Below are 21,773 nucleotides of genomic sequence, written 5' to 3'. Positions count from 1 at the left end.
TCCCCCAAACCTTGATTTAACAGTCTAATACCCGTTGTTGAAACCGTTCTTTGTTCTGGCTGAGTTGAGGTTGTTTGATAATGACACATGGGGACGTCATGTACTATATAGCCTACATGCCTGACTTTGCCCTCCTGTTTATGTAGGTTCATGTGTGTATTTGCATAGGGCTATGTGTGGTCAATATTAATACCCATTTAACGCCATATACTCTGTAGTATGAGTTTGTTTGGGACATGTGTGTAACCTTTGCCCTCTCCATCTCCCTAGACTGTGACCCAGCAGGAGCACTGCGATGGCCAGCTGCCACAGTAGCCATGCAGACAACGCCAAAGCTCCTCCTCCCTCAGCCTCACGGCCGCCACCTGTGCCCAAGCTCCACGTCCAGGGCTCGCTGTCCCGGAAGTCCATCACCATCCACTTCTCGCCCCTGGGCGAGGAGGAGGAGGAGGCAGAGGAGCTCTATGGGGCAGTTGCGTCCTCTCCTCATCCCCCTGCTGCACCCAAGGAGGACCCAGGCATTGTGAAGGCCCTGGAGGCCAGCGAGGATCTGATCCTTGAAGGAGCCGGGTTGAACTCTGAGGCTCAGGCTGCAGTTCTGCCTATGTCATCCTCAACTGGTCCTCAAAGCTCCATTACCTCCACATTACCCTCTGAACCGAAGAGCTCCTCTCCTTCCCCTGCCTCCAACTGTAAATCCACTTCTTCTCCCTCCAAGTCTAGCGGCAAACTTTTCTTCAGCCTTGTCAAGTCTCTATCCTCTGACATCGTCGAGCCTTCTGAGATTGTCTCCATCTCCCCCGCTGCCCCCACTTCCGTGCGCCACCGCCACCCAATGAAAACCCTGGTCAAATCACTCTCCTCTGACACCTCCCAGGAATCCTCTTCCTCCTCCTCCTCGCCCTACCGCCTCTCGGACTCCCGCCTCCACCTGCAACTCTTCAAGCAGTTCACCCAATCCCGTGCCCCGGTGGGTGTTGTTGCCGGGGGTGACTCCAAGACTGCACCCTCCTCGACGCTCACCTCCCCAGACAGCCGCAACTTCTTTAAGGCGTCTGTGGAGGCGAGCATCGAGGACACTAAGCGCCGTTTCTCAGAGGCCATCTACGAGCCTCTCCAGATGTTAAATAAGATCATGGAGGACAAGAGCGGAGGCATTGGCAGCAGTGCCTTCCGGTCCAAAGCGCTCTCGTCCAGTGCTTCGGAGCTCACCTGCCTGGCCTCCCTCAACAACGGGCAACCGGAGAGCAACAACAACTACAGCATCAAGGAGGAGGAAACCGGGGATGACTGGGAGTCCGAGGGAACCGGAAACGGAGCCAGCTTGCCAAATCCCACCGCTGACACCAGTCACACCAGAAGTCCTAAGATGTCCTCCTCCGTTTCCGCCTCTCTCGGCCTGGACAAGTGCTCCATGTCGGCCCTGGCCAAGCTGGAGGATGAGGACTTCTGTGTCCTGTCTACTGAGGACTTTGAGGATACCGACGGGGATTATGTTGACAGAACGAACAATACATGCAGCCAAGTGAGACTTCCCCCTAGTGACAGTCCGGAACTATGCAGTGACGACAAGTCAGAGGGAGAAGATCCACCACCCAGCATTCCACACTACACCCTGATCATCATCACAGCGCTGGTCTACGGGTACTTCGTGTTGCCCCTGCCCACCTACGTTGGGGGTATGCTGCTCGGAGTGGGACTAGGGTTCATGCTAGCTATCGCTGTGGTGTGGTTGGCCGGACCCAAGCCTTCTGGCAATCGCTCCAGACATCCCAGACACCAGGGGAGGCTGTGGAACATGGCCCAGATGGGCATCAAAGAGCCAAACATCTTCAAGGTGAGGAACTCCATGGTCTTCTAACCTATTGGTTTTCTAACCCCTCCTCAGGGACCCCCAGATGTTTCACAATTGAGTTGTACCCCGGAACTACCACTCCGGATTCACTAAGCAAGAGCTTAATGATTAGTCGCGAAGTGGGATCAGTAGTGCTAGCTCTGGAATAGAGCAAATTCATTGGGCAGTCTGGGGATCCCAGAGGAGAGGTTTGAAATCACTGTAAAAACCAATGAACTGACGATATGCAGAAATCCATGGTAACACGAATAGGCAGTGGTGCTGAACACAGCCCCAGAAATGAAAGATTCATAACACCATGTTATTATTACCTAGCTAATGGCCGGATTTCTATTTGTTAACAATGAGAGACCTGCTGTGGTAAGGTATCACGTTGAACTTTCCCAATACTTGTGTTATATCAGAGCAAATCTGTTTTCAACCGAACATTAGAGAGATCGATTTCTCAAGGTTGACCTGTAATTCACTAGCCTTGATCTCATTAGTGTTCATTGTAAATTTAAGAAGAAGCTGGATGACCGTCTTGTAGCCTGGTCTTTTAATAGCCGCAAATGATTATTTTAGCTCCTGCTGTTGTCAATGTAATACTGTTTTCATAAAAGCACCTTTAAAATACTTTCACATGAAACTTCTAATGTTCCCAGATTTTTCAGAAATCCTAGTTGGAGGATTTCCTCCCTGCTTATTCTCTCCTAATTCCAGGAATCCTCCCAACTGGTGACTTCTTAAAGAACCTGGGAATTTGGGAATTGTGCAAACCTTGTAAAGAATGAATTGTAAGAGCACCATGAAGTAGGCCTAGATCAGGTCTCTTTTTAGACTGACTGATCACCTACATGTAACTGACCAAATAAAGGCAACACCAACAAAAGTGTCTTAACAGGGCGTTGGGCCAACGTGAGTTGCCAGATCAGCTTCAATGCATGGCATGGATCCTAAAAGTGTCTGGAACTCTATTGGAGGGATGCGACACTATTCTGACATGGGAAATTCCTTAATTTGGTGTTATTTTGTTGATGGTGGTTGAAAATGTCTCAGGTGCTGCTCCAGAATCTCCCATAAGTGTTCAATTGGTTTGAGATCTGGTGACTGAGACGCACACAGACACCCTACCCTTTGAGACCCCACTTTCAAAGTCACTGAGATCTCTTCTAGACGTTGTAGCCAAAATAATGGCACAAGGGCACTAAGCATGATGGGACGATAATTTCTTAATTAACTCAAGAACCTCACCTGTGTGGCACCACCTGCTTTCAATATACATTGTATCCCTCATTTACACAAGTGTCCTTTATTTTGGCAGTTACCTGTACAATGTTTCAGCACCCATCATGATCCTTGACTGGCTTAAAGGCATACTTCGGGACTTTAGCAATGAGCCGATTTATCTACTCCCCCAGAGTCAGATAAACTAGTGGATACCATTTCTGTGTCTCGGTGTCCAGTATGAAAAGTTCCAGGTAGTTTTGCAAACCAATGCTAACTAACGTTAGCGCAATGACTGGAAGTCTATGGGTATCTGCTAGCATCCTCTCACAGCCTCTTCTATTATCCTCCTCTAGACTACTGACTAGTCTCTAGACAAATGCAGATGCCTGTTGTGACAGACCACATAAAGTGCCATTCAGAGAAGAAATACGCCTATTTGAGCATCAAATGAGATCGTCTCACTCACCACTTTGATGTCAGAGGGAACAAAAGAGTGAGGCTCAGAGGCAAATATACCTCATCCTCCATTGTTAGCGCTAATAGACAATAAATTACCTGAGGGAAGTTGTTTTAGCGCTAGCCAGCTGCCTCATTCAGCAGCATTAGCACTCAAATAGATCAGACAGACCATACCCACTGTGGCTATATATCATACTCAAAGCCTGTTAGCCTACTTCTCTTCACTGCTAATGCCCTCCATAGCTTGCCAGACAGTAATAGACTCTGTGGTAGAGTGGTCACCCCACATCCCGTGGCCCTCTTCCAAATGATGTCACCTCTGGACTGGCTGTGAAGGCCAGTCGGTCAGTCGCATAATATAATGGAGAGGGTTCACTGTCTTGTTTGACCCCCACATATTGGAAAGCTGATGATAACATCACCGGCAGACAGCACACAAGCACATTAACTGGCAGGCTTTACTGTCCTGGGCTTGGCCTTGTCAGTCAAAGGGGCAGTGAATGGTGGTGTTTGGGACACAAAAGGGATAGGCTTTGTTCATGACTATAATATGAGAATTTGGTGACAACGGTGTCTTCTCTCTTTCTGTGTCTCGCTCTCTTTCTCTCATTCTCTCACATTCCCTCTCTGTCTCCTCTCTTTTTTTCTGTCTTTCTCGCTCTCTTTCTGTGTCTCGCTCTCTTTCTCTCATTCTCTCACATTCCCTCTCTGTCTCCTCTCTTTTTTTCTGTCTTTCTCGCTCTCTTTCTGTGTCTCGCTCTCTTTCTCTCATTCTCTCACATTCCCTCTCTGTCTCCTCTCTTTTTTTCTGTCTTTCTCGCTCTCTCTCTCTCTCTCTGTCGCTCTCCCTCCTCCCTCTCTTCATGTCTAGCTGTAGGAGCAATAGAACCAGCACATCTAGGCCTATATCAAGTTTCCTGCTGGAGACTTGTGTGTTTGTGATGGCAAAGCTCTAGGGGCGGTCTTGATCTCTGCGAAGAGGAAGGGACGAGATGCGACTAGAAGGTTGCATCCTAAATGGCACCCTATTCCCAATATAGTGCACTACTTCAGACTCAGCTGACGAGGAGAAGAGGCAGCGAGTTACTAGATGACTGCTGTTGCGATTTTACTATCCTCTTCAATCTACTGCCGTTGGATGAGGATTGTGTTAGTGGTTCAAGGCCAAACCGGCGGTGAAATATTTCACATGGTGGCATGAAATAACGTGAACAATATGCACTGGTTGTAAAAGCGATGATAGCCACTAGGAGCACTATACCTAACAGTGCAGACCATCAGGGTTGAGGTGAAGTCGTGGATAGTTGTGTGTTTGAGTCTGTGATGGCATCACCGTTGTTTGAAGGTTAAGCATTTTAGAAGTTACTGTTCCCGTCTGTTGCATAGGGCATGTCCAGGGATTTAGACGGACTTCATTTCCACCCCTTAGATTTGATTACGCCTAGTAGTTTAATGAAACTTGGTAGCAGTGACATTAGAACACACACACACACACACAGTGTGCAGTCTAAGCCAGTAGGAGTGATTTCTGAGGGGAAAACATCTAGATAAATCAACACAGTTCATTTTCTACCATAAAGTTTTATAATTGATCTCCACACCAAATATGTTTGGAAGCTATTTTTCAAAAACAAATGATGACCTTTTGACCCACCAATCTACATCATTTTGGTCTAACTACACACATGGTGCGCCCTAGCTCACAAAGGGACTGGCTTTTCATTTGAATACTTATTGTATGTTCATAATTTGAAATGACAACGCGAACAAACCCAGGAAAGGAGCCGAAAGGCTATCTACTAAGCAAAAGAGACTCAGGCTCAGGTCCATTGACAAGACATGCATCATATTTCTCAGCAGCCTACTTTGAGCATTACCAAAGCCATCTTATCTGTTCCAGACCATTTCTACACACACACCGGAGTTGTGATCTCAATTTTGATCTCAATTGTGATTTAGTTTCTATACGTAGACGGAATCGGATGTTCATGCATTTAACATTAATTTGCTTTGTCAGGTGCCTAAAATCATTGTAGTGTCTTTCCGGAAGGGTTCAGCAGTACATTCGGAAAGTCTTCAGACCCCTTGACCTTTTTCTCATTTTGTTGCTTCACAGCCTTATTCTAAAATGGATGCAATTATTTATTTGTCTCATCAGTCTACACACAATACCCCATATTGACAAAGTGAAAACAGGTTTTTATAAATTTGTGAATGTATTAAAAAAAATATATTTACATAAGTATTCAGACACTTTGCTATGAGACTCGAAATTGAGATCAGCTGCATCCTGTTTCCATTGATCATCCTTGAGATGTTTCTACAACTTGATTGGAGTCCACCTATGGTAAATTCAATTGATTGGACATGATTTGGAAAGGCACACACCTGTCTATATATGGTACCACAATTGACAGTGCATGTCAGAGCAAAAACCAAGCCATGAGGTCGAAGGAATTGTCCTTAGAGCTCCGAGACAAGATTGTGTCGATGCACAGATCTGGGGAAGGGTACCAAAAAAATGCCTGACTAATTTCTCTATCTCACCCTGCAGGGCTGGATGAACGAGATAGTGAACTACGACCCGGAGACATACCACGCCACTCTGACCCACTCTGTGTATGTGAGACTGGAGGGCTCCATCCTGCGCCTGTCCAAACCCAACCGCAACATCGCCCGGCGGGCCACGCATAACGAATCCAAGCCCGACGTCAGCTACATCAGCCAGAAGATCTACGACCTCACTGACAGCAAGGTGGGTGCATTTCCGCCTAGGTACAGATCTTGGATCAGCTTCCCCTACCCCAATCCTAACCTTAACCATTTTAAAGTGGAAAATGCAGATTGACCCACGATCAGCTACGGGCAGTGGTGAAGAGGGGTTGTGAGTGTATGTGTCACCATCTGCTATATATTACATATAGTATATGTGGTGTGTGTACTTGGCCTTTGGTCTTGGAGTCCATTTCAGTTTTAAGTTCCCATTAGGCCACACACACACCCAACTCAATCAATCCTTGTATTCCCTCTCTAGATCTTTCTGGTGCCCCAGAATCTGGCCAGGAAGCGCGTGTGGAACAAGAAGTACCCTATCTGTATCGAGCTGGCCAAGCAGGACGACTTCATGTCCAAGGCAGAGGGCGACCACAGCGAAACCACACACGAGAGAACCACGACCACAGGAGAGGCCACCGCGGGGACGGAGGAGGCCAAAAGGTCCTGTGGTCCAGAGTTGACCCTGTACCTGTTTGGTCGGACAGGGAGGGAGAAGGAGGAGTGGCACCGGAGGATCCTGCTGGCCTCCAAGCCCCCCAAGACGGGGATGAAGAGAGCCACCAGTCTGCAGGGGATTAAGACCGGTCAGTGGATTGATCTAGGTGACACACACACACACTCACGGACCAACTTACACGCACATTCTTCCATACTAGTTATTTACAGGAAGTTGTTACTTGTTGAGTCTCTTAATTCAACAATCATGTCTGGCGCTAGCATGCTTGCACATATATAGTGTGACAATGTGAATGCACCTGAGGAAAGTGCAAGACTACATTTGTATTTCATAATGCACATGAAATATTTTGATCTAGCTGCTTCTTTCTAATATCTTGTTCACCTTTGACCCCCCACCGTCAGCCTTGAACTCCCACAGCCGCAGCAGCAGTCGCAGCAGTCTGGACGAGGTGCTAGCGTCTCAGCCAAGGACCAAGGACTCAACAGCAGGCATAACAGCCAAGACCAAGTCCCTACTGGACTACAGTGTATACATGGCCACCCTGGTGCCCCCCGAGACTGGCACTGCCACTGCCACCCCCGTCGCTGCCACTAGTCCCGTAGTCCAGAGTCCACAGAGTAGCCCTGGGTTGGGCAAGAAGGTACACCATCAACACTCCCTTATTTCTTTCTCTTTTTGTGTCTTTAAAAAAAAGAAAATACTTTACTGTACTATACTCTATTATTAAATTAATCATTTGTTTTTATTATACAAAATTTCAGTAAATTAATCAAATTACAGTGCTAAGTTAAAGTTTATCATGCTTCCTTATTTTTCTGCTCTTGTGTCCCCGCCTCCCTACCAGTTGCTGAGCAGCAGCAGCTTTGGCCCTGTCTTGGTGCTGGGGGAGGAGGAGCCTGTTGCCTGGGTGAACTCTCTGATTGGCCGGGTGGCATGGGACTTCCTGGGCGAGCCCTACTGGGCCGACGTGGTCTCGAAGAAGATCCAGATGAAACTCAGCAAGATCCGGGTGAGTGGCCTTTGACCTCTTGCCTCTCACCTATGGCCCTGTTGTGACAAAGGGCTTGTGTGCTTAAGAGCATTCTTACACTGTTGTATCTGTACTGTATTCTGTTACCTCTGAGCTCCAGAAGGGATGAAGAAGAGGGAGAGTGCAAGGTTTATTTGGCTCGGAAAAGAGTAGAGAGCGAGAATGCATGCCATGCATGACTAATAATGAAGAACAAAAAAAAAATTGAACAGGGGACTTAATGCCTAACAGTGGATCCTTCCGACTCTGCAGGGACACACACCACACACACACACACACTCTAAATGTCTGCCACTTCCGCTGTGCAGCCCCGCCACAGGACTCCGAGACTCCTCACTGGGCTCAGAGAGAGACCCTCATTCCTCTCTCTCTTCATCCCTGTTTTGTATCCTGGTCCTTCGATTTACCCCATTGTTTCATCTTTGGAGTTGTTACTAGCCCCACGATAGCCCTTCGTCTGGTCATATTCCCAATGTCATGTGGTGATGTTGGCTGTTAGTCTTGTTGTCTCAGCTAGCCGGCGTGAGGGAGTCGATAGGGGCCTTTGTGGCAGAAGAGAATGACTAGTAGAATGTGGGAGATGTCGAAGGAGCGAGTGAGTGGCCTGTGACCATCAACTTCTAACTTGCACCTACTATACCCCTGCAGCTGCAGACTGTGTGTGTGTAAAGAGATCTGCTTGACTGTTTCTTTCTCCTCCAGCTCCCCTACTTCATGAACGAGCTGACCCTGACAGAGTTGGACATGGGCGTGGCCACTCCCAGAATCCTTGGCGCCTCCAAACCCTCAGTGGACCATCAAGGCAAGAACCCTGGATGTGTGCTACTGTACTGTCCATCAACCAAATCCTGACCAATGAAGAAAATTGCAATACATTGTGTTTATACACACACTCAAACACACATACTCTGCCACTAACACACTCGCTCAGCCAGGCTCCCACTGTGCAATGTGGTTTGAATTCCACTTCACACCGCTGCGTGGTGACATTGTGGCAGATGCAGGGCTGTCATTTAGAGCCGTGCTGTGCAATCTGTTTATTAGAATCACCGTTTCATTCAGGAAGGCCCTTTACGAGAAGGCATGAACTGTAGATTCAGGCCAGCATGGCTCTCTATAAACATACGGGCAGTTTTGTGGGTGTTTGTATGTCGTGTCTTGGAATTATTGCAATCAAAAGGAGAGACCTTTCACATTTCTTCAAAACACATCAACTTTATTATTTCATTCTAGCAGTAATGGAGCTTGTCAACGAGCACCCCCCCCCCCTAGTTGATTCATTGAGAGCCCACACAGCAGGACTAAGCCACAGCATTTTATAGTAACGTCCATCCTCCTGGATGTTCAGGACAAATCACAGATGAGAGAATTTATTCAAAGGCACATTTTGCTCTCATGCAACAGACGTCAAGATTTACTGCTCGCTTGTACAAAAATACTAACGCAACCTAGAATACAAAATATTTTCTTTTGAAAGAAACTGGAGATTAGTTCTCCCTGTTACCGACAGACAAACACAGACACTAATCATGAAATGGAATGTTGTCTAACCACCAATCCATTGTAAATCCACTGTCAGTGTTAAAGAAGCCTGCTTTCAGCCCACACACACAGAGGAGTGTTCTAGAAATCCCCTATTCTGTTGCATAAAACAACCATTTTATGCAATAACAGTATTATAACAATCTTGTCATTTCTGTTCTGACAGACGCAGTGTTGATTTACATCCTCTGATTTATTGGCACACGTCGCTACTGTTTAACACATGTACATTTTCTCTCTTTGCTCTGTCCTAGTACGGACGTGTCGGTGTGTTTTTGTGATGACTCCCCACCGCTCCCTTATCCAGCCCCTTTCTCTGATTAATACGATTGTAATATTAGGGCTCTGTCATAACCCCTGGACCAGGGGACAGCAACACCACTGAGAGACACCGTGTAATGCTAGCTAACCGTGCTAACAACGACCAAGCGACCACAATGACACAGTAGGTTATTCATCGAACGAGACGCCAGACTGGTCTGTGTCGGTGATGACTTTATGCTTCCATTCTATATTGTAAGACTAAGAGTTGTAACATTTACGTTCATCAACAGGAGGAGCATTTCCAATCCCAGTAGGGGCAATACCTCAACTCAATGAATATATCTATTAAGAAGAATTTGATCATTATGTTCCACAGGAGTCTACCCAATCCTGATAGGCGTTTACTCACTCAATATCACTCATTGACAACATTATCGATGAGTACCGTGCTATGTTAATCAAGCTCTTGTTTAGAATATTATGCTACTGTGATGGAATGTGTTTTGCGGGAAAATGCCTTGCTAAGTACAATGTAATCAAGTCCTGAGCTGTTGAGTGGGTCACATGGTTATCTGTTAGACTGAGTAAATAAAGGCTGAGGTACACTAGAGGGGCCATAGACTTGGCTGTTAGTTGCACAACCAGCTTCTCAGTACAAACACACTGCAGTTTGTAGAGTACAGTTGAGCAGAAGTTTGGACGGTACCTAATCTGAATCAGCTCATAATATGAATATGCCTCAACTTTAGTGGAGTGACTGTCGGTTGGTTGCTCCTCTAGCAGAAGTGGAGTGTCTCTCGTAACATCTAACCGTCAAGCACCTTACCTTCAATATTTGCAAAGTAGGAAATCATTATTGGGTGCATACACAGCACATGTCATTTCTGGGTACGTACACCCTTAATGAAGTTATGCCCCACAGTGTAGATTTTCTTGCATCTTATTAGTGTGTGAATATTAGGAGAGATGGTTTCATGTGACATGTAGATCAGGTACTTTACATTCTAGCAATGGCCAAAGATGACTGGCCCACTGAATGCCCCACTCCATTGGGGCATGGCCCTCCTATGGCCTCCATCCTATGGCCTCGAATTTTAATTGATGTCGCCCTCTCTTTTAAATTGCATATTCAATAACTTACAAAAAAATTGAGGCTGAAATGGGGAATTTTATTTTAGGAATAAGGCCTGTTTTTCTTTTGAAGCCAGAAGGAGGCTAGTAATCAGCTACATTTTTGCCTAGTCTAGCTATGAGGATATTTTATATATGAATGCTTCCGCTCAGTGTTTGAGATCAATTGACACCCTTTACCATGGCACTTTGAGATTTATTTTAAACTGCAAAACCCTTATGCACCACTGCACTTTTTATACTAGGGTTGGCTGGCCTTCTCTAGTCACTCGTAGGCTCAATCACTGGTATACTTTTAGTTATGCCAGCAGCATACCACCCTGCATACCACTGCTGGCTTGCTTCTGAAGCTAAGCAGGGTTGGTCCTGGTCAGTTCCTGGATGGGAGACCAGATGCTGCTGGAAGTGATGTTGGAGGGTCAGTAGGAGGCACTCATTCCTCTGGTCTAAAAAAATATCCCAATGCCCCAGGGCAGTGATTGGGGACACTGCCCTGTGTAGGGTGCCGTCTTTCGGATGGGACGTTAAACGGGTGTCCTGACTCTCGGAGGTCATTAAAGATCCCATGGCACTTATTGTAAGAGTTGGGGTGTTAACCCCGGTGTCCTGGCTAAATTCCCAATCTGGCCCTCAAACCATCACGGTCACCAAATAATCCCCAGTTTACAATTGGCTCATTCATCCCCCTCCTCTCCCCTGTAACTATTCCCTCGTTGCTGCAAATGAGAATGTGTTCTCAGTTAACTTACCTGGTAAAATAATGGATAAATAAAAAAAATTACAAAGCCATTTTGGGTTTACTACCTTTTTATTTTGGGCATTTTTATTTTTCAGAAATGTGGTGGGTACTCTCTTCGTTCGCTGGACTTTATCCTGCTAACTGTTCCAAATGTCCGAACTGGATTTGGTAAAAGGGCTTTTATGTGTTCTGCGCCATCGTCTTGGAACGCCTTACAAAATACTTTTAAACTGGAAGACCTTGTCCCGATTGGTGTTTTTAAATCACTGATGAATGATTTTGAGACCGATTCCCTGACCTGTCAATGTTTTTAATTTGCTGTTTTTGATTTTGATTTTTTGATTTTGTTATACTGGTTTTTACTAGATTACTTGTAGTTTTTCATGTTTGTCTGTAATTTTTGTAATGACTTGGTGCTGCCTATATCTTGGCCAGGACGCTCTTGAAAAATCCATTTTAAATCTCAATGAGCCCTTCCTGGTTAAATATAGGTGAAATTAATAATAAATTAGCTAGGGCCCAGTCTTGAATCTGCTTCCCCCATGGGGCTGAGTTACAGACAAGAAGAGTTGAACACTAGTGAAAGAATGTGTGTTTCTATGTCTGGCAGTTGGATTGTCGCTTCTCTACACTACCCTTCTTTCTTTCATTCTACCAGTTTCTCTGTTCCTCTCATACCATTTCTTCCTCTTTTTGCCAAACACTCTGTTTCTGTCTCTCGGTATCTACCTGCTGTTCCTCTGAGCCACTGCCTCCAGTGTTTTGTCATTTCTATTACCTGGCGCTCTGATGAGACTTAATGGGAGAGGAAATGGATTCCACCACAGGCTGAGGGGAACAGATTCTGTTGGATCGGAGTTGGAGGAATGCACTTCCACTACACTCAGGGGGACTGGGTTATGTTCATTAGTCACCAAACAGTAAAGTATTGAGTGAAATGGGGAGGGGCTATTTACTCTTTTCCAATAAGAATGAACACAATCCAGGCTTCCACAGACAACCATTTTTTTTGTGGGTTGTTAATTGTGTTTTTGTGTGAGTTGTTATGAGTTTAAAGAGTAATCAGCGTTCTGGGAAAATACTGTGTTATTGCCTGATGTTTTGCAGTGTAAGATGTTGTCAATGATATCGTGGTTCGATCCAACTAGGTTACAGAGTCCCACTATCTCGCAACCTAATGTTACTTGGTAATGATCATATGCTGCAACCGTTTCGAAATAGGCCCCCAAGTAAGTAGGGATTAGGTCAATATTGAACTCTCTCATTTGCTGACAAATCTAGCTGGAAAACATCATTCATTTTACATCAACAAATAACCTTCAATTAATTACATTTTCATCTCTGAAACATGTTTATTTTATTTTGGCAACCCCACTGCAGTGCCAATGACCACTGAATACCACTGTTCTAGACACAGCTGAACTGGCAATGTGCAGGTTAACAGACACATATTTGTTCACCAAAATTTCAATCATTTGCATTGGAACAAGAGTATGCAACTATAATGTTTCTTAAGGAAAAGATTCCTCTAGCTTACATTCTAAAGAAACGTTTATATAATCCAGGACTGTTAGAGAGGCCCAGTCTGTCCTCCAGGCAGCTCAAGGTCTCTGCCTTCTGCCCTTACTGGAAACTGCTGGGCAACCACGATCAATAAAACTCACTGGCAGTGGAATAGACGGTGGACCTAAGGACCCACATCTTTCTCTCGGTCTGTCTGTCTGGTCCTGCTCTGCTCGTCTGTCTCGTCACCATTCCAGCTCACCCCAATTAGGCCAGAGTTGGTCGTTCAATACATCTCTCGCAGCTAGCGATTTGGTGCTCCTCCCCCCACGCTACCAGCCCTGCCCTCCCCTAACCCCTAACGCTGTCGGGCACAGCCTTATTATCACCAGGGCCACACAGGGTTTGGCAAGGGCCACAAGTCCCCTGGCTTTCTCTCTCTCTCACACACCATGGGGATGTGGTCTGAGTGGACAGGGCTGGGGTGCGTTTGTGTACGTTTTGCGTTGTCTTGTGGTCACTTAGCACAGCTAGCGTTCAGGTTTGGTGAGGACTGTGTGGAGAGAGAAGCACAGCTTCTCCAACTCTCTGGGAGTGTTCACCCTGTAGGTGAATGGTGTCACTAGTTGGTTTTCATGCATAGTTCCTCGTTTTCTCAACCTGCTGTGTTTCTGTGAAATCAACAGGAACAGGGAGGCTACAGGTCAACTCAAATGTTACTGTTTATGATTTTCCTCTCTTAAGCTTAAAGTCATAGGTAAATTACCTTGGATGAAAGCCCACTAAAAAGACTGACCAACAATACTTGAAAATGTATATAATACTCTATGCTAATTACGTTTGTACCAAAACTTTCTCTGTCTAGCTATCAAGTCTCTTCTAGCTGTAAGTAAACCTAACATCTTTCATTTCAAAGCAGTGTAGTGCCGTACAGGAGACATAGTTGTCTTTCTGTACACAGTGTTCTAAAACACGCCATGATAAAGACCCTGTGATATAGAGGATGTGTGTTATTCAATTACAGACTCATACAGAGCTTCACTGTTCATTTAAGGATCTCTTTACTTTGCTCCCTTCGTCTTTCCCTCGGTCCTAGTCTCCCAGTCCCTGCCTCTGAAAAACATCTCCACAGCATGAATCTGCCACCACCATGCTTCACTATAGGGATGGTATTGGCCAGGTGATGAGCGGTGCCTGGTTTCCTCCAGACTTGAGACTTGGCATCAGGCCAAGGAGTTCAATCTTGGTTTCATCAGACTAGAGAATCTTGTTTCTCATGATCTGAGAGGCCTTTATAGGTGCCTTTTGGCAGACTCCAAGCAGGCTGTCATGTGCCTTTTTACTGTGGCTTACGTTTGGCCACTCTACCATAAAGGCCTGATTGGTGGAGTGCTGCAGAGATGGTTGTCCTTCTGGAAGGTTCTCCGATCTCCACAGAGGAACTCTGGAGCTCTGTCAGTGACCATCAGGTTCTTGTTCACCTCCCTGTTCTTCTCCTCTGATTGGTCAGTTTGGCCGGGCGGCCAGCTCTAGGAAGTATTGGTGGTTCAAATCTTTGTCCATTTAAGAACGATGGAGGCCACTGTGTTCTTGGGGACCTTCAATGCTGTAGACTTTTTTTGGTACCCTTCCCCTGATCTGTGCCTCAACACAATCCTGTGTCGGAGCTCTACGGACAATTCCTTCGACCTCATGGCTTGGTTTTTGAATTTGAATTGAAATTACCACAGGTGGACTCCAATCAAGTTGTAGAAATATCTCAAGGATGATTAATGGAAACAGGATGCACCTGAGCTCAATCTCTCATAGCAAAGGGTCTGAATTCTTATCTAAATAAGGTATTTCTGTTTTCACTTTGTCTTTATGGGTTATTGAGTGTAGATTGATGAGGAAAGAAATGAATTTAATACATTTTGGAGTAAGGCTTTAACTTAACAGAATGTGGAAAAAGTAAAGGGGTCTGAATACTTTCCGAATGCACCGTATGAGTCTGTGTGTCATCTATTGATTGACTGTCTGATTAAGCCGGTTAGAATTCCCATCATTCCTGCTGTGGGAGAGATACAACTGGTGTGTTAGTGTGAAGGCTTACTGTGTTGCTAAGAGAGAGTGTATGGTCTCTCACTAACGCACATACACGCCTGCATCATCTATCAACCCAGGAGTGCCCCCTAGTGGTGTAAAGTGGCTCTCTCCCAAAGTACAGTTCCATGATGTGCGTGTGTGTTACCGTGTATGTGCTAGTGTGTGTCTGTATTCCCGTGCTGCTGTGTAATAGTGTGTGTGATGGTCCCCCTGTTCGGAGAACCCAGGTCTGCCCCATGTGAGGGAGGCTTTGGGCCGGGGCCTTGATAGGGTATTTCTCTAACCCAGATTAACAGAGCTGGGGCTTTCAGAAGATGCATGTTTATGCAGCGAGCAGCACCCCGCTGACATCAAACGAGCCCTGTGAGGGGTATCGCACGGTGTCCAACTGTTTCCCCTCTGTTCAAAGGGTCCTGTGATCTCTCTCTTTTTGTATCCCTCACTTCGGTTCTCTTCCACTGTCTGGCAATAGTGTCCTGGAGCATTCGCCACAGATTGAGAACTTTTAGCCAGATCTACTCAACTTTAGGCTCTGCAGATCTGGAAAGTTGATCACTTACTGTAGTTTCCAATGACTTTACCTGAAGCGCTGCTGTTTGTCTTCATGCTACGGTCAATGGTGGTAGGTTACTGTTCAATGCTGGGTCAAGTAGTTTGGTTTGTCAACGTGATCATCTAATATGTGTTCCTCCACTCAATTGTCATTTTTCCAAACAGAGATGTGTAATTTCGACTGCACACACAGGGACACACGCACGCAGACTTGTCATCGCCTGCCCTACACACACACCAACCTCTGTCTGTCTCCCCCAGGTCTGTGGTTTGACTTGGAGATTTCGTACAGCGGCTCCTTCCTGATGACCCTGGAGACTAAGATGAACCTGATCAGACTGGGGAAGGACGGAGATGGCGTGCGCATCAGAGACATCAGCAAGGATGGGTAAGGGGATGGAACGGTCCTCACTAAACACAACACTGACTGGTGTGTGACCTACTCTAATAATGATTATAAACGTTCATTCTAGGTTTACAGTGTAGGGTTAACAGTATTTTAACTATGAAACATTGAATGAACATAATTACTCTCGAAGGTGGTTGCACAGGGTGGAATAACCTTCATTTCCCACAGTAAACATTTGTGTAGCCATATGGGAAGTATGAGACATTCTCTTCACTATCCAGTGGGATATTAACCTTATTAATAGCTGCTTTGTTGACAAATTTGCACTGACGTTCTTGAAACAACTGTTAAAGGTTTACACCGTTTTCCGCCTCTGAACACATAATGAGAGAATTAGCTTTCCACAGGATCAGGGGTTTAGCGACCTGTTCTCTTAACTGGTCTTCTGTACACTCCCTTTTTCTCTGTCCTTCCTTCCTTCCGTTCCTGGACGCACCCTTACATGGATATTTCCTTCACCTGGTGAGTGCTGACTTTCTCTGGGGCCTTCTCGTTTCCATTTTCTTTTCATTTCAATCTGTTTTTGTGGTCATTTCATTACAGATAGCTTCCATCCCATCTAACTGACATTGTGACATTTATTATTCGACCATGCTGGTCATTTATGAACATTTGAACATCTTGGCCATGTTCTGTTATAATCTCCACCCGGCACAGCCAGAAGAGGACTGGCCACCCCCACATAGCCTGGTTCCTCTCTAGGTTTCTTCCTAGGTTTTGGCCTTTCTAGGGAGTTTTTCCCAGCCACCGTGCTTCTACACCTGCATTGCTTGCTGTTTGGGGTTTTAGGCTGGGTTTCTGTACAGCACTTTGAGATATCAGCTGATGTACGAAGGGCTATATAAATAAATTTGATTTGAATGGGTTCGTTTTGTCAGTGTTCAGACTCATGTGAACGCTAAAACAAAGGGGATCTCAAGAGAACGCATCAATCCATACGCAGTGTTTTCCATTAGCGCCGGCTGATGCTGTCGGCTAATCAGCCAGTTAGACTCATGTGAACGCTAAAACAAAGGGGATCTCAAGAGGAAGCATCAATCCATACGCAGTGTTTTCCATTAGCGCCGGCTGATGCTGTCTGCTAATCAGCCAGTTAAACTCATGTGAACGCTAAAACAAAGGGGATCTCAAGAGGAAGCATCAATCCATACGCAGTGTTTTCCATTAGCACCGGCTGATGCTGTCGGCTAATCAGCCAGTTAGACTCATGTGAACGCTAAAACAAAGGGGATCTCAAGAGGAAGCATCAATCCATACGCTGTGTTTTCCATTAGCGCCGGCTGATGCTGTCGGCTAATCAGCCAGTTAGACTCATTTGTAGCTTGCTACATTTTCCATTTCATATTAACTAGGTTACTTTTCATTTTAGAAGTTTCAATTCGCTAGTCCGTTGAGCCCTGTCCCGCTCGAATGAACGATATGATTATTTTACAGATCTATTGGTAGGATAGGCTCCTGTCAGAAAGCGAGCGATGACAGGAAACGCAGCAGAGAGAAAGAGTCGAAGCGAGAGGTTTCACTCTCTCCAAAATCTTTCCAAAATAAACCCAATGCGTTTCTATGGGATTATTTTAGACCTAAGCTTGTCGCCTGTCTTCCCTTGTTTGGGACGACTCCCCCCATTGGTAGGGAGCATCTTGTCATTATATACAGATCTCTGGTTGCAGTTAAATTCCTTTACACGGAGTAGGTAGAGAGAGTGATGCTTGTGAAATCCACGACTTAGCCTATTTTAATTTCTGACACACATTTCTTTTCTTTTGGGTGTTTCCACATAGCCAGCCACGCGGAGTCGTGGAACGTTGTAGACCATTTACTGTGCATTGATTAATAACTGAACAGCAAGTGTTTACTAGTTTATCATAGGTGTCGAACTGACTGAATATAGTCCTTCTCCTATATACCTTTGCCATTCATAAATCACACAACGTGGTTCTATGTACATGGTATCACATGGGGACAAGTAAACCAAAGGATTTCCTAGGTTTCCTTTCCTAGGATGTCGTGTCTTGCCAGACAGTGACGTTGAAGTGAGTGACTCTCGTCTGTCAGTTGTAGCCTACCGAATCGCATCAGTGAGAGAGTCGTTCACTTGTCTCCCTCATTTTCATAGGCTACTGATAGGCCGAGGCTTTTTGGCGCTTACATGCAGACAAATTATGAAAACATTCGATGAAGATGGCGATTCATCATTTCAGAAACAATAGGTAGTGGAGAGCCTCATTCTGGTCCAAATATGATAATTAGGGCCCTCACAAAATGCATTAAAATGGATTTCAACAATATTTAAAAAACAAAATGTATTGAACTGTAATTACTTTTCCCAAGTTTATCATAAGACATGAACTAGAGGTGGACCGATTATGATTTTTCAACGCCGATGCCGATTATTGGAGGCCCAAAAAAAAGCAGATACCGATTAATCGGACAATTAAAAATATATATATTTGTAATAATGACAATTACAACAATACTGAATGAACACTTATTTTAACTTAATATAATACATCAATAAAATCAATTTAGCCTAAAATAAAATGAAACATGTTCAATTTGGTTTAAATAATGTAAATACAAAGTGTTGGAGAAGAAAGTAAAAGTGCAATATGTGCCATGTAAAAAAAAAAGCTAACGTTTCAGTTCCTTGCTCAGAACATGAGAAGAATATGAAAGCTGGTGGTTCCTTTTAACAGGAGTCTTCAATATATTCAATATATTCCCAGGTAAGAAGTTTTAGGTTGTAGTTATTATAGGAATTATAGGACTATTTCTCTCTATATGATTTGTATTTCATATACCTTTGACTATTGGATGTTCTTATAGGCACTTTAGTATTGCCAGTGTAACAGTATAGCTTCCGTCCTTCTCCTCACCCTTAACTGGGCTCGAACCAGGAACACATCGACAACAGCCACCCTCGAAGCAGCGTTACCCATCACTCCACAAATGCCTCTGCCCTTGCAGAGCAAGGGGAACAACTACTCCAAGTCTCAGAGCGAGTGATGTTTGAAACACTATTAGCGTGCACCCCGCTAACTAGCTAGCCATTTCACATCGGTTACACCAGCCTAATCTCGGGAGTTGATAGGCTTGAAGTCATAAACAGCTCAATGCTTGAAGCACAGCGACGAGCTGCTGGCAAAACGCACTAAAGTGCTGTTTGAATGAATGCTTACGAGCCTGCTGGTGCCTACCATCTCTGTCAGACTGCTCTATCAAATCATAGACTTAATTATAACATAATAACACACAGAAATACGAGCCTTAGGTCATTAATATGGTAGAATCCGGAAACTATCATCTCGAAAACAAAACGTTTATTCTTTCAGTGAAATACCGAACCGTTCCGTATTTTATCTAACAGGTGGCATCCATAAGTCTAAATATTCCTGTTACATTGCACAACCTTCAATGTTATGTGATAATTACGTAAAATTCTGGCAAATTAGGCGGCCCAAACTGTTGCATATACCCTGACTCTGCGTGCAATGAACGCAAGAGAAGTGACACAATTTCACCTGGTTAATATCGCCTACTAACCTGGATTTCTTTTAGCAAAATATGCAGGTTTAAAAATATACACTTCTGTGTATTGATTTTAAGAAAGACATTGATGTTTATGGTTAGGTACAGTCGTGCAACGATTGTGCTTTTTTCGCAAATGCGCTTTTGTTAAATCATCCCCCGTTTGGCGAAGTTGGCTCTCTTTGTTAGGAAAAAATAGTCTTCACAGAGTTCGCAACGAGTCAGGTTAGCAGGCAATATTAACTAAATATGCAGGTTTAAAAAATATATACTTGTGTATTGATCTTAAGAAAGGCATTGATGTTTATGGTTAGGTACACATTGGAGCAACGATGGTCCTTTTTCACGAATACGCACCACATCGATTATATGCAACGCAGGGCACGCTAGATAAACTAGTAATATCATCAACCATGTGTAGTTAACTAGTGATTATATGATTGATTGTTTTTTTATAAGATAAGTTTAATGCTAGTATCAACTTACCTTGGCTTACTGCATTCGCGTAACAGGCAGTCTCCTTGTGGAGTGCAATGTAATCAGGTGGTTAGAGAGTTGGACTAGTTAACTGTAAGGTTGCAAGATTGAGTCCCAGAGCTGACAAGGTAAAAATCTGTCTTTCTGCCCCTGAACAAGGCAGTTAACCCACCGTTCCTAGGCCGTCATTGAAAATAAGAATGTGTTCTTAACTGACTTGCCTAGTTAAATAAAGGTGTAAAAAATGTCCAAATCGGTGTCCAAAAATACAGATTTCCGATTGTTATGAAAACTTGAAATCGGCCCTAATTAATCGGCCGTTGCGATTAATCGGTCGACCTCTAACATGAACAGAATCCATCAATGCAACTTTCTGAAGAGGCAATGAAAATGCCCGTCTGTATGCGTGTGGTGCGTGGGTCTACCACTTTGTGTAAGTCATTAACAACTATGCTAAAGAAGTCTTCTGGTAGATGGCTTTCCCAACAACCTGCACAGTTACAGTTACAAACTACCCTATGTTTACCTGGAAAAATGATATCATGAGTGGGCATTTGTTTTGCAAACTCTAACATCACACTACTTGCTTGCTGTGCACATGAAACTACACACAATTTTATTTTTTATTTTTTCAGACCTAAAGTGGTCTCTTGATGTGGTTTAAGCATTATTGTGGACTTAGAACACTCACATTTCTTGTTTTTCTTTTAAATTGTGAATTTGAAACGAAAAACCTGAAACAAATGGAATCCTCTTAAAAACAAAACCGTTTTATACATTTTTCTAGATAATGTGGGCTATTTCATATTTCTGTTTTCATTAACAACATAATTTGAAGAACAAACATCATTGTGGCAATTCATATCTTGCAGTTAAACTGTAAATAAGACTTTAATCTCAAAGGTTTAATGTTCTCTTACTCTTAGTCCTGATCATATAACCCTAGACTGAGACACTGTCCAAAACTAACAATACACTGAACTCATGCATTTTCAGTAACTTAAATTGTCATGTCTTTCTACACAATACCACAAATGTTTCAAATCTGTGAGACACTCAAAGTATTCAATAATTCAATGTGCTCGGGGGGGGGGACTACAAAGGGTCTAAATAACACTGAAAAACACTTGTATTTCCTCGTGTGAACAGGGTTTGTAGTTCATCTCCCTCTGATGAATCCATACTGAATCGTGTGTGTGTGTGTGTGCCAGGTACAGACCACGGACGTACTGCCTGGCGGACAGTGATGAGGAATCATCCAGTGCAGGGTCCTCCGACGAAGAGGATAGTTCAGAGGTCACCAATGATGTCCCTGGAGCAGAGGGGTGAGACTAATTACAGTGTATTTACTTTTACCCTGATTATTTACCTTGTTTACCTTTTTAAAGTACCTTTCTGTACTACTTGTATGTAATCCAGACTTTTACATAAATCAAGGTAGATTTGCGCGACAAAGTAACACCCCTAAATCTCTCCTCTCCATTAGATACATGGGGGGACGCCAGCCCAGTAAGATCATGCGCTTCGTGGACAAGATCGCCAAGTCCAAGTACTTCCAGAAGGCCACAGAGACTGAGTTCATCAAGAAGAAGATGGAGGAGGTGTCCAACACGCCCCTGCTGCTCACCGTGGAAGTACAGGCGCTCCGAGGAACGCTGGCCGTTAACATCCCACCCCCGCCCACTGACAGGATATGGTATGTTCTTAACAGCTTCATATAGTTATACATCATACCTCCGCCCACCAACAGGATATGCT

At 44.5% G+C, this 21,773-nt stretch overlaps 1 protein-coding gene across 3 annotated transcripts in view; it reads left to right on the top strand.

Moving 5' to 3' along the window:
• The window catches only part of LOC115142607 (testis-expressed protein 2-like), a 61,736-nt gene that overhangs the window by 35,149 nt on the left and 4,814 nt on the right, over positions 1-21,773 (top strand). For 2 of the 3 annotated variants that reach the window (XM_029682193.2, XM_029682192.2), the window contains exons 3-11: positions 271-1,837; positions 6,078-6,278; positions 6,558-6,900; positions 7,160-7,398; positions 7,603-7,767; positions 8,491-8,590; positions 15,866-15,992; positions 21,227-21,340; positions 21,502-21,711. In XM_029682193.2, the coding sequence (XP_029538053.1) occupies positions 296-1,837; positions 6,078-6,278; positions 6,558-6,900; positions 7,160-7,398; positions 7,603-7,767; positions 8,491-8,590; positions 15,866-15,992; positions 21,227-21,340; positions 21,502-21,711 (3,041 nt within the window). In that variant the 5' untranslated portion in view covers positions 271-295. The remainder of the gene's footprint in view (positions 1-270; positions 1,838-6,077; positions 6,279-6,557; positions 6,901-7,159; positions 7,399-7,602; positions 7,768-8,490; positions 8,591-15,865; positions 15,993-21,226; positions 21,341-21,501; positions 21,712-21,773) is intronic. The other variant, XM_029682195.2, reaches the window with a different exon arrangement.

The sequence above is a fragment of the Oncorhynchus nerka genome, linkage group LG15 (genome assembly GCF_034236695.1).
Source record: "Oncorhynchus nerka isolate Pitt River linkage group LG15, Oner_Uvic_2.0, whole genome shotgun sequence".
NCBI classification, from domain to species: Eukaryota; Metazoa; Chordata; class Actinopteri; order Salmoniformes; family Salmonidae; genus Oncorhynchus; species Oncorhynchus nerka.
The sequence above is the reverse complement of the archived record's forward strand: the minus strand, read 5'-3'. Positions and strand labels throughout refer to the sequence as shown.